General features: G+C 36.9%; 3 protein-coding genes and 1 pseudogene across 4 annotated transcripts; all 4 read right to left on the reverse strand.

Moving 5' to 3' along the window:
- Positions 1–1605, reverse strand: LOC113041941 (complement C1q and tumor necrosis factor-related protein 9A-like). The gene is made up of 3 exons (XM_026200530.1): positions 1340–1605; positions 1067–1129; positions 1–906 (listed from the first exon to the last, which is right to left on the reverse strand). Exons 1-3 carry the CDS (start codon positions 1524–1526, stop codon positions 137–139), a joined length of 1020 nt encoding a protein of 339 aa, XP_026056315.1. The 5' UTR covers positions 1527–1605; the 3' UTR covers positions 1–136.
- Positions 1606–3737: 2132 nt separating this feature from the next.
- On the reverse strand, positions 3738–6417 carry LOC113041945 (transgelin-3-like). Its single transcript, XM_026200536.1, has 5 exons — positions 6049–6417; positions 5263–5480; positions 4995–5169; positions 4647–4749; positions 3738–4510 (listed from the first exon to the last, which is right to left on the reverse strand). Exons 2-5 carry the CDS (start codon positions 5440–5442, stop codon positions 4369–4371), a joined length of 600 nt encoding a protein of 199 aa, XP_026056321.1. The 5' UTR covers positions 5443–5480; positions 6049–6417; the 3' UTR covers positions 3738–4368.
- Positions 6418–7382: 965 nt separating this feature from the next.
- LOC113041786 (mycophenolic acid acyl-glucuronide esterase, mitochondrial-like) lies at positions 7383–11392 on the reverse strand (annotated as a pseudogene).
- On the reverse strand, positions 7598–17693 carry LOC113041943 (acyl-coenzyme A thioesterase 9, mitochondrial-like). 2 transcript variants are annotated; one of them, XM_026200534.1, is made up of 19 exons: positions 17328–17693; positions 17090–17196; positions 16105–16150; positions 15854–16024; positions 15692–15729; positions 14971–15054; positions 14790–14893; positions 14632–14705; positions 14482–14549; positions 14145–14256; positions 13964–14054; positions 12691–12776; positions 12510–12597; positions 12288–12438; positions 11309–12110; positions 10518–10701; positions 9878–9989; positions 8245–8382; positions 7598–8127 (listed from the first exon to the last, which is right to left on the reverse strand). In XM_026200534.1, exons 1-15 carry the CDS (start codon positions 17342–17344, stop codon positions 12049–12051), a joined length of 1299 nt encoding a protein of 432 aa, XP_026056319.1. In that variant the 5' UTR covers positions 17345–17693; the 3' UTR covers positions 7598–8127; positions 8245–8382; positions 9878–9989; positions 10518–10701; positions 11309–12048. The 2 variants fall into 2 exon arrangements, with proteins under 2 accessions (XP_026056319.1, XP_026056318.1); XM_026200533.1 differs by having other exon boundaries at positions 8245–9989.
- Positions 17694–17776: the final 83 nt, after the last annotated feature.

Here is a 17776-nt window from a genome sequence, read left to right on the forward strand (position 1 = left end):
TTTTTGTCACAAATGAATTTAAGAAACATAATGATTGACATTTTTACAGAATATTATGATGACATTTAGTGAATTTAAAATATCTTATTTCAAAGTATGGTTTTGTACCACTAAATTCCCATTCGTAACAGGGTCTTTAGGATGCAAAGAGGAGAAAGCCAGAAAAAACTGTGTCGTCATCTTCATCTGCATATAACCCATTAAACAGCAGTTTATCAGCCACTTGCAACCACACTTTGTCTCCGGCTTCCAGTTCTAGGACTGCTCCTCCAGAAGCCTGGTCCTCACCACCTTGATAGCTGTCCATAGTGTAGATCACTCGCTGCCCATTCTTCATCAGGACCACTTTTACATTGCGAGAGAACACAGTGATATGGTAGGTGAAATAATACACTCCTCTGATGGCACAAGTAAAGCGGCCAGTCTGAGGATCATAGTGTCCCTGACTGTTATAGATGATTTTATCAAAGAGAATTGGAGTGTTAGCGGCAGGTAATTTGGAGCTTTCACTCAGTCTGGCTGAGAAGGCACTTTTTGGGATCTCAGGCATGTCCCCCTTTGGGCCTTGTTCCCCAATGTCCCCTTTTGACCCTTTCTCACCACGAAAACCAATGCTGCCTTTGATACCTGGATGGCCGACTTCACCTTTTGGGCCTGGTCGCCCTGGGGGCCCCAAAGGACCCTGTATGCCCTTGTCTCCCTTATAGCCAATGTCTCCTTGTGGTCCCACAGGGCCTGTAGGACCCACGTCCCCTTTGATGCCCTGTTGTCCTGGCAAACCAAGTTCTCCCTTCTGACCTTTTAAACCCAATGGCCCTGGGAAGCCTTGGGGCCCCATTTTGCCAGGTGGACCCCTTTCTCCATTGTCTCCACGCTTTCCTTTCACACCAGCTATGCCAGAAACACCTTAAAAAGTAATAAACGGTGAGTAAATATATGATGAATATAAGTATCTAAAACTGATAAAAATATATATTCATGTTTTTATTTTTTTTTATTTAAATAAATAAATCCAATTTTCTCTTCCTTTTATGAGAAGATTTAGAAAAAGACTAATGATATTTACCAGGTTCTCCTTTATCTCCTTTTGGTCCTTCTTTACCAGCTGTGCCGCAAGTTCCTATATCACCTTTAGATCACATAAACAGTTGTATTTTTTGTATGTATTGTATGAAACACTTCTATTGCATGCAAGGAGGTCCATATCCTTTGGCCAAACCAAGCTTGTACTTTAACATGTAAATGTCAAATATTACTGCATAATCTTGCCAAAGAATTTTTTTTTTTTATAACATGGTGACTGATTAACTGGAGTCAAACATCTTTCTTTTATTCTTACCTCTATCTCCTTTATCACCTTTGGCCCCATCTCTGCCATCACGTCCTGGCATTCCATTGTGTCCTGGGTCTCCAGGGATCCCGGGGTGACCATACACACAGCCAGTGTTTTTGTCAGGAACGCTCTGCTCTGCAGCATTGACCAATTCAACTAGAAAAAGCATACAAATCTGTGTGGGAAAGAGCATGGTCCTCTCAAGCACTGCAGCAGCAGTAGTCCAAGAACAGTCTCTGTGTTTGAGGAAACCTAATGTGCACAAACATTTGAAGAGTTTTTTTTTTTTTTTAATTGACTTATTGCATACCTGCTATTTCATTGGTCAGAAAGTCGTTGTTTAGATTACTTATTTTACCCAAATATGTTACACATCACCTGTGTCCTCTATTATAATTCCTTTTTGTATTTTAGCTTAGATAATATTCAACCTGAAACATGCTATTGCCCAATCCATATTAGCATAGAGTTTTTCTAACAAAACCCATTTATATTCATTACATTGAGGAGTAAAGCTAATATTAAACTGAACAAACACTCATGAAAGTCAAGTCTGTCTGCCACTTCCTTGAAGGCTTTGGGATGTTATGTGACCAGGGAATCTTGTGCTTTAATTTGCCGTTATTGATTTGGTTGCTTTAGAAATGTTACTGAACAGTCGTAAAGTCAGTCTAAAGAGCATCATGTAATTCAGTGCTTAATGCATATCCATGTAGCTGCTTATGGGTGTTACTCAATCTTGATTAAATTTCCACTTCAGTGACACTGCAAATGCAATCCAACACATCTCAAAGCTTGACCTTATGAATCCATTTGGTCTTAAGCTTTTGAAATATGTCATGTCTGCCTTCCTCCCCACTTAAACATAAAGGTTTTAATTAGAGCTAAAAGGTTTCTATGGCCATTTAGGAGAAAGTATAACAGAGCTTCAATGTGCCACACTAAGAGAAACACCTTTTGAGTATAGTTTATGTAAATTAAAATAATGTGATTTGAAATCTTGCTAAATTAAATATATAAAAATAAGTTTAAACACATAGGTTATTATATGTAGACTTGATTCCATGTCTTTCTCGGACTCATCATTTCGACTCATAAGACTTAAATATTTTGTCAGGAGCATTTAATTGTAATTTTGTGTTTTTGTATTTGATGAGGCATGGTTGCGTTTACTGTCACTTGGCGAAATGTAATTTCACAATCCAGTCATTTCAAAATGATTTTTTTGCAAAAAATTTCCCATGCAAATTTTGCTCGTATTCAGGTTGGTTAATCAAATTCATCACCTTGACCATCAGAAAGCTGTCTGGTTTGAAAGAAACTTCTGTGTGAGCGGTGCTTCATTAATCACAATTTTTTCGCTAATGTGAACTTGTTAACCAAATTCCAATGCTTTAGCAACTAGATCAATATCCTAATAACCCATAATGCAACAAGAACTTTTTTTTTAGTCTTGTAAAGGTCTATATAAGCAATTCAAGAACCTGAAGTATATTTAAAGGGTTACTCCACCCCAAAATTTAAATGTTGTCATTAATCACTTAACCCCATGTCATTCCAAACCCGTAAAATTTAAGATATTTTGGATGAAAACCGGGAGGCTTGTGACTGTCCCATAGACTGGCAAGTAAATTACACTGTCAATGTCCAGAAAAGTATGCAAGACATCGTCAGAATACTCCATATGCCATCAGTGGTTCAACCATAACGTTATGAAGTGACAATAATTATTTTTGTATGCAAAGAAAATTAAAAGAATCACTTTATTCAACATTTTGTCTCCTCTGTCTCTCCGCATCACCGTAGCGCCATTTTGGAGAATATCTGCTGAACTGCGTACGCTCTTCTGTGTCAGCCACGACACAAGGATACATTTTCTATGTGTATTTTACGCTTTAATTTGAACGAAAACAGCTCATCCATACAGCTTGGCTGACACAGAAGAGTGTGCGCTGGCAACACCCAAAATAGCAATGCAGTGATGCGAAGAGACACAGAGGAAGACAAATTGTTGAATAAAGTAGTTTTTTTTTTCTTTGCATACAAAAAGTATTCGTCGCTTCAAAAAATTGAGATTGAACAACTGATGGCAGATGGACTTTTCTGACAATTTCTTTCAAACCTTTCTGGACTTTGACAGTGTAATTTACTTTGCAGTCAGTTGGACAGTCACAAGCCTGCCGGATTTTATCCAAAGTATCTTAAACTGTGTTTCGAAGATGCACAAAGATTTTATGGGTTTGGAACGACATGGGGGTAAGTGATTAATGACAAAATTTTAATTTTGGGGTGGAGTATCCCTTTAAGAAACTCAAGTATACTTAAACATTGTACAATTTTCTTTAGGCTTAACTTCAAGCCATGTTACATTTTAATTTCATAGAAACACATTTAACCAATCATGTTAAGGTACCAATTTATTAAACATTTACATCAAACATGGTCATCAAAACCAAGCTTATGAAACTGACATGGAATGTTAACACACAACAACGGTGGACAACACAAATGAATATATTTCTACATTTATGACTATCATTAATCTGCATACAGTACTTCTGGTTAGTATGTGCATTGACATCTTTTACTTTTTAATTTTTCCTATTAAAAGAGCAAAAGAAACCCAGCAATAACGACAGGTGCAATACAGTATTTGGAAGGACAAACATTTGTCCTTTAATGTACATTCAAAGACCGTGTAAAGTAACTGTTGCTGTCTGTTACTTGGTATATCAACACACTGTCTGCTCATAGAGAATAATGCAGTTGTTTTGACTTGCTTAGATAAAACTTTTATCACTTTGCATACATTTACAAATAAATAAATATATTTTTATCACAAGCTGAGCAAACAAAACTTAAAATAGATATGCCTAGCATGCTCTAATATCTTAAAACCTCTATGCTTCAGTTTCTGACATTACTAATACTGCTCCTATTCATCCAATATATGCACCATCAAGGAACACTGCTTGGCGAGGGCTGGGGTTAGAGGGTTTAAGGTCTTCTGGGTGTTGTTGGGCACTAGAATAGTTTTACATAATCTGCCGATGCATGCCGTAACCAGTCATGCCAGCCTGAGATGCCCCACGGTTACTGCCCATCTGTAAGCCAATCAGATTCTGACCCTGCCGCAACTGCTCCTCAGAAAACTCTCGCCGGTTGCCTTGAGATTTCCTGTCACACGAGATCAAAAAGAGTTCACATGGTACTGAGACACAACAAAATCTATTCACAAGTCCAACTAGACAGGATTTAACACCCTGCTATGAATTAATCTGGCGGTAATCTTCACAGAAATTGTCTTGCTCACCTGTGAAACCAGTCCCGGTTACCTCGGTAAAGTCCATCGTCTTTTGTGAGAGCGACGCCTCCCAGGGCCATTAGTGTTCTCTGGACGGCTGCCATGTCTTTTCCTTTAACCGAGGGAACCAACAAGCACTGAAGTGACTTTGGCAACACACCAAGAAAGCAGCTTATAGTGCTTTATAGGATGATGAACTGTAGTATGCAAGGCCTGGCTGATTAAAAGCAATCTTTCAAAACAATTCAAACTCTGATATATTCATTTTCTAACAGCGGTTTGCTTTTACAAGCACCATTATAATTCCAAGTCCATGAAGTGCTGTTCCAGAACTTATAAAAGCAAATTTTACAGTACCTTCCCACAAGTCCACCGTCTGAAAAATGTCTGTGGTTATCACTCCGTAAGCTTCAGCTGCCTGCAGGAACTGGGAGATCTTTTCCATCTGCTTAAAGGCCATCTGAGTCTCTGGGATCTTCTTAATAGGCTCCTTACCACGTGGATACAAACTGTTAATGAGTCTACAGAGGATCTGCAGACGCGGACGAATCGGGGGTTAGTGATAAATAAAAGATGAATGGAATCATGTTGGAGTGATATTGTACTGTAACTGGTATTTACTCACAGTGCCATCCATTAGCCAGATCTGAAAGTTTTGCCTCCCCGGCTGTGGCTTCTCTATATTTCCTCCACACTGAGTGACAATCCAGTCCACCAGCCGAGACTCTAGCTCTGGGTCATACTTCTGCTCGATCTTCTCCTGCACCTCACGGCTCAGTCCATAACTGGGTCCTCGGTTTGCCATGGTCAAGTTAAATAAGTCTAAGTCTTTACCCAGTATATCTAAAAACAACAACAAATGTACACACAAGCTCAATCTGTACTACAAAGGGAAGAAAATATAAGGCTTTATAATTTTCCCTTTAGCAATTGTTCTTTTTTTTGGTTACGGTAAACGAATTGCATATAACATATTGTGAATATTAATTCAAACCATAATTAACGTATTATAAATATGATTTTAACATTCCCTTATTATGATAACGGACTATCTACTGTATCATATATAAATCTGTATACATGAACACATGGACAGACAAGGGGTTATATTGACCGGGGTGTGGTCCATGCCTCTGTTCCCATGCATGACTTTAAAGAAAAAAATATTTATAATAAGATATTTAGAACATTTAGTAGTAGTAATGATAATAATAATCCATGGGACCACTGCAATCATTCAACGATTCTTTACAATCAAGTAGAGCGTGCAGATGCAAAAAGAAACTGCATGTGCGTATTTAACCCAAAATAGTTTTAAAATACTGCATACAAACAGTTACTGATAATTATTTGATTATATTTGCGTTATCATTATACAAATGATTTTTGTCAGGAATAAAGATTTACTTACTGCAAGCAGATGTGTGTCGTCCTTATGTGCAGCGAGGTCAAATCCTTCCTGTTGTCAGATCTCAGAGATGCTGGACTGAAACATCCATGCGGCGGGGGACGGGGCGTGGCTCACACTTATGAATATTAACTAGCTTACGTCGGTAGCATCGGCGTGACTTAATTAACATTCATGAGCAAAGAATTTTCGGAAATGCTATTCGTAAACGTCGGGAATATCAAGAATGACACAAAATGGGCACTATGGAACAGAATCAGACTGCATTGCGATAAATATATAACAAAATCTCAATGTTAAAATAACGAGTTGTACCCAATAACACCTCCCTATAAAGTTGAATCAGTTTTTTTTATGCCAGATTTAAGAAGATAAATGTAAAACGGTTTAAAAACTGACAGGGGAAAAAACGGTTCATTTGCTCTTATCCTCTCAGTAATAAATAACCAAGCTCATTTCCAATTAGATTAAGATGCATTACTAATGCATGCAAATTCTGCAGAGGAAAAAAGTGAGTAGCACGTGATAAACAGGAAAAACAAGTCATCTTTGGCTAAAATAATTACCGAATTAAAACATGGCTTGAAGCTACTTTAGCTACAACTAAATAAATGTCCTACGCCACGTTTATAAACATTTAAAGCCTAAAGACCTAAGCAGGTAAACAGAGGAATTTAAATCTTTAATTACATAATACGTAATAAAAGACATACCCCTAAGATTGTATTAAATTTTGTATTGTATTAGTGCCTAAGCAACATCAAAATATAAGGCAGTTTATATTATACTACCAAGCTCTTCTAATGAGTAATATCTGTGATTTAAATGACACCTAAGACATGTATTCACGTCTAGTCATGTTTTATTTTGTGTAAACTGCTTGGTTCCATTTTAATTTAGAAGCCTCTTATAATCAACTGATACAGAAAGGTCAGACTGGTTGTTAAAGCTCATTGGATTGGGATGGGGTAAAAAAATAAAATAAAGCCCCCGGTCCATTGAATCCAGTTCAACGCTAATTGTGCACGTTAATAAACAACCAAGCTGTTTGTGGAGCAGTGGCCCAATAAGTCCTCCAAAGAAACGGAGAACGCAAAGGGCAGGAGAGAACCAAAAGGTCAGCTTGAATATTACATGCTTATTGCTTAGTGGGATGTTCAGGTGGGCTAAAGTGGTAGTACACACACACACACACACAACTAATTCCTTACAAGATACTAGCCTAAAAGGAACCTTCAGAGTGCAGCAAAAACTCAATCTACAGCATTTGTTTCCTAATGTTAATAGCAACAAAAGTGCACTACCACTTGGTGCACATACTGTTTTCTTAAAAAAAGAAGAAAATAATAATAGTAATCTAGGTTACGGTGAGGTACGATGGAAATGAATGAGGTCAGGGGTGCACTGTATGTATGTATCTTAATGATGGATTAAAATGCCGACAAAATGACGACAATATAAATTTTTGTATAAAATAAAATGATCAACACTGAACTTGGATTATTGCTTTAAGGAATTAAAGAAAGTGTCTAATTACTCTAAAACACTGCATATTGGTATACAGAGGCTTTATTTCTATAAAACAGTGTGAAATACGGTAAAAAAAAGGCACAGAAGATCTAGATAAATCTTATTCTAGACAATCAGCAGCTTTACTTTAAAGATTTAATGGCACAGTATTGCGGTAAACAGGTAGAAGACATGAAAAAGAAACTATTTTGTCCTCCCAGAGTTCGCTCAGTAGCCCCATCCCAAACGCTTTTCACACCATGGTGGTAAGCTTGTCTATGAGGTCATCGATGGTGTAGACAATGAGCTTGATGTCATCTTTTTCAGCCACAGAATGATGTCCACGTCGGGGCTCAGCACACGCTTGGCCACTTGCATGGAGATGTACCAAGGCACGTCCTCGTCTTTCAGGCTGTGAATGAGACGTACGGGGCAGGAGATAGGGATGGGGCTTTGTAGGATGCAGTGGTTCTCTGCCTCACGCAGGAAGTCCATACTCAAAGTGTACATGCCCTCCTCATTACTTTTCGTGGGGATTGTCCATACACCCTTGTCCTCACACTCTTTTCTCACCTGAATAACAAATGTGACTTATTTTTCAATTTCACTACCCCCCATCATGTGAGATAAATGAATCAGCAGGATGTGCATAAACCTAAAACATATCAGAGTACTTCAGTTGCATCTCACCTCTATAGGAAGTGTCTTGAAGGCTGTAACGAAATGATCTGCTGCTGTGGAAATGCCCACCAATGCTTTGGTCTTCTCTGGACGAGCAATAGCAGCTAAAAGCATCAGCCAGCCACCCATACTGGAGCCCACGAGAATCTAGGAGACAATGTACTATAGTACTTACAGTTAAAGCAAGTGTTCCATGTTATTTTTAAAAGTATTAGTGACCTCTAGTGGTCACTCTTTAAAATTAAAGAATTAAAGTCTAGCGCACCCAGAAATGAAAATATATTTACTCAGGTTGTTGCAAACCTGGATTTCTTTCTTCTGCTGAACGTAAAATATGAAATTCTGAAGAATGTGGCTAACCAAACAGTTTCTGGTCCCCACTAACTGTAATAGTATTTTCTATCATATTTAAATCAATGGGGACCAGCTACTGTTTTGTGACCCATATTTTTCAAAATATCTTTTATGTTCAGCAGAAAAAAGTAACTCATAGCGGTTTTTACTGACATAAGGGTGATTAAATAATGAAAGAAATTTCATTTTTGGGTGAACTATCCCTTCAAAGGGGTTTATTCCACATCGTTATGTCCCTTCTCCTTTAAATGCGCTGATCATTTCCTGTTTTTATGAAGCCCCTCCCTAAAAAATTGCGCAACGGGCTCAGATTGGTTAGCTGGTCCAATGTGTTGTGATTGGCTAAACCACCTCTAGTGTGCATCTAAACATCCCACCCCTCACCTCAGCACACATGTTCTGGTTGTATTGTTAACAATGGCATTGCCTATTATCAGCTAAGCCCAACGGAGACCCAGAGAATCTTAGTGAAGAGGATAGTGCAGAACCTGTGAAGCACACAGCTCTTAATTGTTGTTTTTTTGTTTGTTGCTGTGTCATACTTTTAGATACGCTGTTATTTGTAAATGCTAGTGCTTCTGGTAGCTTTCATTACAAGGTTTTATCCTGATTACAGCTTTAATACAATACGGCAAGCGTACTTGCATCCATGTGTAACGCTTCTCATAGCTATGTGAAAATAAGTGTATAAATGGAACAGTTCATTGTTGGAGCTGATGATCTGAATGGGAGAGAGAGAGAGAGAGAGAGAGAGAGAGATGCAGATCATGTGCAGAACAGGGGATGTGAGGAACATTATAATCGTTAGAAGAATTGCGATTCATTTATTTTACGTGCACCTCTAGTTTTTTCTTCCTCTTCTCTAAAGGAGCACAATATGGCCCGCCCCTTTTGTTGCAGGTTCCAGAGGGCAGGTGTAAACTTGTGGTAGTCCCTACAAGTCTTTTTTGTAGGCATTAAACTACCAGAATATCTCCATTTTCATTAAACTTTAGCGTTTAACTTTGCAGATATTGTTTATGTCCAAACAGCGAAATTACACACTAAGTAACGTAAAAAAAAAAGTTAAATTGCAATCAGCCACCCCTTTGAGGAAAAACACTGAACATGATTATTCAAAAATGAGAAATAAGTATTTCAGTTTATAGAAGTCCGTTTCTTAAAAAAAAAAAAAAGTCTTCTAAAGACACAAATGTTTACATTTCACCAGCTGGCCGTAATAGTAACTCAGGTGTTTGTTCTGTTTAGATGTAACCGTGAAAACGTTGTAAAGTATTTCTAGTCTTACCTGGGGACCTTCAGCGAGTTCATCTAACATGAACAGCACATCTTTTTTTCATGTTCCTATGGTGCCTTCTGAAAATACACCCTCAGAAGCTCCATGACCAGAGTAATCAAACCTGTGGATCCACATAAAATGACCTGAGTTTTGTGTGAACTTTCACCAAGAGGATTTCAGCACGCACTGGTGGGACATTATTTGGAGAGATAAAATAAACTGGGCTAAGCGCTTAAATAATTATATATATATATATATATATATATATATATATATATATAAAGATGAAACTATGCATGATTCAAATGATTATCATCAGCATATAAAGTGATTACAAAAATCTGAATAAGGTAAATGCTTTTAATTAGCTTTTTTCCCCAGTTCAACTTAAATTTACATGAAACCTGATGATCATGTTTATGACCCAAAAAGACTATTGCGCTTCATAGAAAGAATCTGACCATCTGTTTGAAAGGTCACAATGATCAGTGTCACAGAATTGCATAATTGATAATACAGAATCTTCAATAATTTTGGCATAACATTTCTTTGTTTAATTTTTTTTTTAAATTTCAGTTACTTTTTAACATTGAGTCTCAAATATTTGGACCACACTGCATGTGTTTGTGAATGAACAACAGACGCAGACCTCAGGTAGGCATGACCTAATGACCTGCAGAACTCCTCCAGGGCCTCTGCCTTCTGTCCGCTCATGTTAGATCCATATCCAGGCAGGAACAAGACACCAGGACTCTTTCCTTTCACTCTCTAAAGGGCCAGCTTTGGATGATCTGGCCGTGATATGTACTGTATTGCAGATTTCTGTCGAACTACTGCAAATAAACACAACAGTATGTCAACAGAGCTTTAGAGTTTACAGTTCTGCATTCCTTACCCTAGTATTCAAAAGACTGTGGCAAGTACGATATTTGTAAACTATATATATAAAATACCAGTAACAACTGAAATATAATTTTAATATAAAAGTTTTCCACTTTAATATACATTTAAAAGTGTAATTTATCCATTTGATGGCAAAGCTGAACTTTCAGCAGTTATTACTCCAGTCTTCAGTCAGTGTCACGTGATCCCTCAGAAAATCATTCTAATATGCGAATTTGCTGCCCTCTCTTGCTATGCGTATTATAAAAGGTGGTCTTCGGTAAATCTCAATGTCGTTTAGTTTTTAAATATCTCAACTCGTTTTCCAACAAACATGAGGTGAATGACATAAGCATGACTTGAAGGGGTATACTTTTTTTTTCTGATTTAAAGGTTTAAAAGAGCACTTCTATTACTCGTTCCACAGTTTTTAGAGATAATGTGTTAAGTTAGTGTTATGCAGTGAATCCCACACCCCCTTCAGTTTCCTAGCTTTTAACAAGAAGAGCTTTCTTGCTTGTCATCTAAATGCAGTTTATTATAAGTTTACTTGTAAACCCTCGTGGATTTTTGACCTGACAGCTCCAATCCCCGAGTTCTGCAAAAATCCTCTCCCAACAATTGCCTCAACGCCGCTGCCATGCTGTCTCACCACCCACCGTTGAAACAACGCGAGGGTACGTGGGTTGCCATGTTTAGAATCGCATTGAAAGCCCCCAACGCGCGACTCTGCCGTGTTGCCAAATACACTGCAGATTACCTACTCGAACAAATCCCCTTTTACTTCTTTTCGCGTTAACATTTGCAGAACCCTGAGCTGTAATACTCAGAATGACTTTAAAGAGTATGTTTGTTTCAGCAACTAAAAAAATCTATGAGATCAGAATTGCCTCTCTGACTGAAAGAATAAGGTCAGTGCATCTCTCATTTCCGACTAAATTTATTGTACAACTATATTATGAGCAGATGGAAAAATAAATAAATGTCAAATAGACCATGAATTGTTTGGATGGTTGTTTTAGTGTTACACATTGTAGTATTGTAGTCACAGTGTTTTCCACATTTATATCTCACATTTTAAACACGTCATAGAAAGTGATTCAAAAAATGTATAAACTTATGAATTAAATGACTGATCACTGAATGTTTCAAATGCATGCATGTGAAAGCTTTAGAATAGACATTTTGAAAATCAAACCAGAATACACATATACACATTCATGTAACTGTAGTGATGGATGTTGAGGAGGCTTTATCAGGTAAACAGTATTTCATCCTATCAGGACATCCTAGGATGCTCAACAGTGGCTCCTCATTGTCCCATCAAAGTGCCTCTTTCCATCCAGGTACAGCATAGACTCTGAAGATGACGAAATTATTATAAATATTATTACAAATAATATTTTAAATATATATATGTGTGTGTGTGTGTGTGTACATATTCTGCTGTACATATATATATATATATAAATCATTATATTTTTCAACTATTTATTATAATATATGCATTTATAAAAATTATTAATTTAACTGTAACCTCCATAGCTCTGTGGGACAACAGCTGGGACATCCTTTTCAAGACGGAAAGTGAAGTGAAACACATTGGTGGTGTTGTGCTGCCTGGTCAAAGGATCAAGCACTTCTGAATGAACCCTGACCTGGACGTACATTCCTTCAGTGTAACAAACCTGATTAAGATATCACAGTTTTGTTAGAGTGAATAATATTCAAATAAGCTGAAACAGCAAAAGTTACTAACCTGAGAAGACAGCAGGAGCAAAGAACCTATTTCTACTGGCTTACTAAATAAGATATCATCCACAGCCACCACAGTTGGTCTGCAGCCACTGAAAGATATGAATACAGCCATGTTAAAAATGTACAACATTTTCACCAAAAACATTAAACATGGGAGGGAAAGCAGTTCTTTTTCCTCTTACGCAAATGCACAGGCATTGGCTCGACCAAGTTCATAGGCCTTTCTCATCAGAAAACCACCAAATATCCGGTTGAAGATATTTCTTTCCTGTATCAAGAACAAATTATATTCACATATATGAACACAATATTTAAACACATACATACATATCCATATATATACACACACACACACACACACACTTGCATCTCAATAAATTAGAATGTCATGGAAAAGTTCATTTATTTTAGTAATTCAACTCAAATTGTGAAACTTGTGTATTAAATAAATTCAGTGCTACACAGACTGAAGTAGTTTAAGTCTTGATTTTAGCTTACATTTAACAAAAACCCACTTTTTATGCTTTAATTATTGCCTCAATTCGGCATAGCATGGAGGTGATCAGTTTGTGGCACTGCTGAGGTGGTATGCCCAGGTTTCTTTGACAGTGGCCTTCAGCTCATCTGCATTTTTTGGTCTCTTGTTTCTAATTTTCTTCTGACAATACCCTGTAGATTCTCCAGTCAAGCACACTAACACCATGGTCATTTAACCAACTTTTGTGGTTAGTGTGTGGAGCAGGTGCCAAATCCTGCTGGAAAATTAAATCAACAGTACAGTTCTTCTTCTCATTAACCCATGTAAGATGCCTCTGATGTTTTCTGTGGTTCAGCAAATTCCTTGACACGTCTGTGTGTGGTGGCTCTTGATACCTTGACCCCAGCCTCAGTCCATTCCTTGTGAAGTTCACTTAAATTCTTGAATCGATTTTGCCTGACAATCCTTATAAGGCTCCTGTACTCTCGGTTGGTTGTGCATCTTTTTCTTCCACACTTTTTCGCTTCACTCAACTTTGTTAACATGCTTGGATACAGCACTCTTTCCCAGCTTCATTGACAATGAATGTTTGTGGCTCCTTGTGATAGGTGTCAATAACTGTCTTCTGGACAACTGTCAGATCAGCAGTCTTCCCCATGATTGTGTAGCCTAGCAAACCAAACTCAGAGACCATTTTGAAGGCTCAGGAAACCTTTGCATGTGATTGGAGCTGATTAGCTGACTGGCATGCCATCATATTCTAATTTGTTGAGATTGTTGAGTGAAATGGTGGGATTTTGTTAAATGTGAGCCAAAATCATCACAAATAAAAGAACCACAGACTTAAACTACTTTATTAATTTATTTGAGTTTAGTTCAATTACAGAAATAAAGGAACTTTTCCACGCCATATATATATATATATATATATATATATATATATATATATATATATATATTAGTTTTTTTTTTCTTGCCTCTGGGTGGCAAATCTCTAGCCCTTTGAGTTTGGCATCCTCCATCCACACTGAATTTGGCGGGAGAATACGACCATGAAAACTCACACGTCTACACTCAAAAAAAGAAATATTTTTAATTAATACCCATACCAAAAATCAAGGCACATATGTAACACTGTGTAGTGAAGATAAATCTGACCGTGTGTCCAGAGTGCTGAGGAACTGGTCATGAACAAGAGTCCTCTCCTCAGCTGTAGGAGCCACTTTCAGAAGAGACGCTGTGCTCAGCTCCACACGCCTCGTCTTGTTTACTGATCAATATAAATTTGGCAACAAAAGCTTTTTTTTCTTTTTTTTAAAATGAAACAAACAAACAAACAAACAAAAATTATGGTAACGTATCCTTTGTATAAATCTTCTTGATTTAATCATTTGCATCTATCCTTAACAAAATGATAAATTTTTTAATCTATTGAAAGCTTCTGGATTAAAGAGGCCATTTTAATAGTTGAAAGACAAAAATAAAAGGCACTCACCTTCCCCCTGATGAAAAATGGCCTCTTCCTCCGGACCCTCAGGTTTGAGTGGGTTTACAAAAGCTGCTCTAAGAAAAGAATATATGCCATAACTCACAGACACACCAAATATATTTTAGACATACTGATCACATCAGAGAGCTGTGATACCTTTTATTTTCAGGATCTCGAGCCACCATAACAAATGTGGCATCTAATACATCTGTGTACACACCATCTTGATACTGGGAAACAATTCAGTTTAATAAAACTCTGTTAATACTATACAGCATACAGAGAATACATTACTAAAAACTGGAAAACAATACCTGAGACATGTGCATTGTAGCTTCTATTGAGGTTTTGCCAACCCACGTCACATGACCGGTGAACTTGATGTCACAGTCAGGGTAGATGATGTTTTTTCTCATGTCTGTGAAACAATAAAACAGAACTGAATTAATAAATTTAAGAACAACAAAAAACGTATACTACTTCAAGAAGCAATACCGATCTTGTCCACTAGGGCGGTGACAATAGACAGTGGAGATCTTTTCAGCTCCTTATTCCATGTGTGAGAGTAACAGATGAGCACTAAAGACAGAATGAGACAGCTTGATACCCTGTGTTTATGTGATCACTGTAAACAGTTATTATGGCATACATTAACTGTAGTAGGGCTGGGCAAAATAGCAAAAAATTCATAAATCAACATTTTTCTAAAATTTGTTTAGTTTTTTAAGACTCCCTTGAAAAGATATGATGTTTATGAACAGCTATAGTTACAAATTACATAGAAATAGTTTAGTGCAAAATTAGCACTATTTAAAACAAAAACATTTTGTTAAATTAAAACAAAGGCGATATTTAAAACTTGTACTTAAAGGTGCCAATTAAAAATTATACAAAAAGTGCAATCTTGAAACAACATGTTTTGATTGTTGCAACAACAAAGAGAGTTATCTGAAGAACAAGAAACCTGATGAACAAAGAAGTACATTTAACATAGGACAAGTGGGGGAGAACATTTGGGGCATAGGACAAGTCTATCGGCTTACATTTACACTCCAAAACAAGAAGCACAGATCTATTTTGACTTACATTATCAGATTTTGTTTTCGTCTTGTCCTCAAATTTTATATCGCCAACAAATATATCATGATATTATCAAATATATTTGATGTAACATCCAGCCTAACTATATTACTTATATTATTAAAATCTATATTACCTCCTAAACAGTCCAAGTCCTCCAAAATACGACCAAACCTGTGAAAAAAAACAACAACAGAAAAAACAGAATGACACTTTTTCCCCCCATTAACAATACGATACAATACAAACTAACAGTGATTACTAACCAAGCTGCATGTGCAGAATAAATGTTTAGCACCTGACGCTGTTGTGAGAGTTAAGATATTTCTCTCTCAAGGCAGGCTGGGAACCCAGAGGAAGATGCGCCTCTATCATACTGTCCTTCATTCTTTTTGTAGGCAGTTGATCCTGACTCCGAGCAAGATACTGGCTTAGTGCTGCACGCTCAGCCAGCACTTGCTGATGATCTCTGTATATTATGGAGACAATACATCATTAAGTGTACATTTCAGAGACCTCCAATTGATTTGCATAATGTTTGGAACATACTGCCAGTTGGTAGATCCACCAACTATTTCTCTCAGCTTGTTGCGAACTGTGAAGAAAAGAAAAAAAAAAAGACCAAAATTCTAAAAGGAGACATCACACATTCAAGTGGTAAGCCTGTCAGTTTTAGTATTAGAAACACAGACAGTTCAAACTTTACACTAATGAGTCTGACAATGCAGGTCAATTTATGGCAACTACATTACTAAAAAAAAACTGTTTTGTTGGTCAAAACAGCTCTTTAGAAAATAAAACTGAAGGGGGGAAAATGTGGATAATGGACACATGGCAAAACAGGAAGCAAAAGGCAGGAATCAAAACAGGAATGCTTGAGTACACTACTAATTAAAGACAAGATATAAGGTCTTATAAGAGAAAGGCATTTAAAAAATGAATAACATCAGATGTACTAAAGGCTACATGCATTTATATTTAAAAAAAAAAAATGCTTTATAAAACTTCATATAACAGGAGAGTAGACACATGCAGAGAGAAAGAGTAAAAAAATATTAACCTTCAACAGCCAAAATGAATTAAGAATAAATATATATTTTTTAAATAAAATAAAAATAGGCAGGGAAATTAAATTTTCTTCCAGATTACCATTGTTTGCAACAACAAAAAATGACATACTCCTCCAAAAAGGAACACAAACATCTGTATCAATTAGCAATGGATTCTGTGATAGGTGTATATTAGTTGGTTAGATACCAATTAAAAACATCCCATCCTGTTGGATTAAAGTCCAAATTAGATAATAAACGATTACATTGTCAATCCTTAAAAACAAAATCCTTTGCTGAACAATGGCTAACTTTTTATTTCTATTATGCATTGTATTATGCTTCTTCGTTTTTTTTTTTGCCACTTAGAAAATATTTTAAAAGTGCCCGATCTCAACCAAAAAATTTTTTTAAAGCCTGCTATATATTTTTACTAAACATTAAAAAAGGTACTGCATAACAAGAATGTCTATCCCAGCAGTTACCTTCAGCCATATCTGGAACCTTCCCTTGTTGGGATATTTGACTCATTGAGAACTTCCTGTAAGGGAAGGTCACTGCAGACTTTAGGACCCTATCCAAAATGAGTGAGCTGAAAAGAAAATAGAGTCACGAGAAAGCCTGCTTAAATTGAACAATGCATTAACAAGTAAATAGCAAGCAGATAAAATAAAACACGTGTCTTTCCTAATAAATGCAGTCAGAAAATACCGGTGTACTCACCGTGGACACAACATCATTTTTTTTGTTCTTCTCTCAACACGTTGGAGAACACCAGTAACTTTCTTCAAATCAACAACAGATCACAACTTGCAGATTTATTTCACTTCCCGATCCTCAGGTCACCGTGCTAATGGTTATAAATAACGTTACGCACAACAAACACACGGCTAGTGTCTACTTACGACCATTGTTTAGAAAGTTTATCAAGGAATCGTTAAGCAATAGAGGAGAAAGTTAATAAGTTGGCATAGAATTAAACATGCTCTAGGTTGTTTTAGAAGCGACAAAAAGTAACATATTTACTCGCGGTCTTAACGTGACCGAATAGTATCGTGACGTAGTAGTGGCCGCTTCTCACACTTGCAATTTCGCGAGTTTGTCACTCGATGGCAGCTATGGATGGCAGTCAGTCACATTCAGAAAAACGCTGCTCACTAACCGTTTGCTCA

Source organism: Carassius auratus, chromosome 24 (genome assembly GCF_003368295.1).
Source record: "Carassius auratus strain Wakin chromosome 24, ASM336829v1, whole genome shotgun sequence".
Lineage (NCBI taxonomy): Eukaryota > Metazoa > Chordata > Actinopteri > Cypriniformes > Cyprinidae > Carassius > Carassius auratus.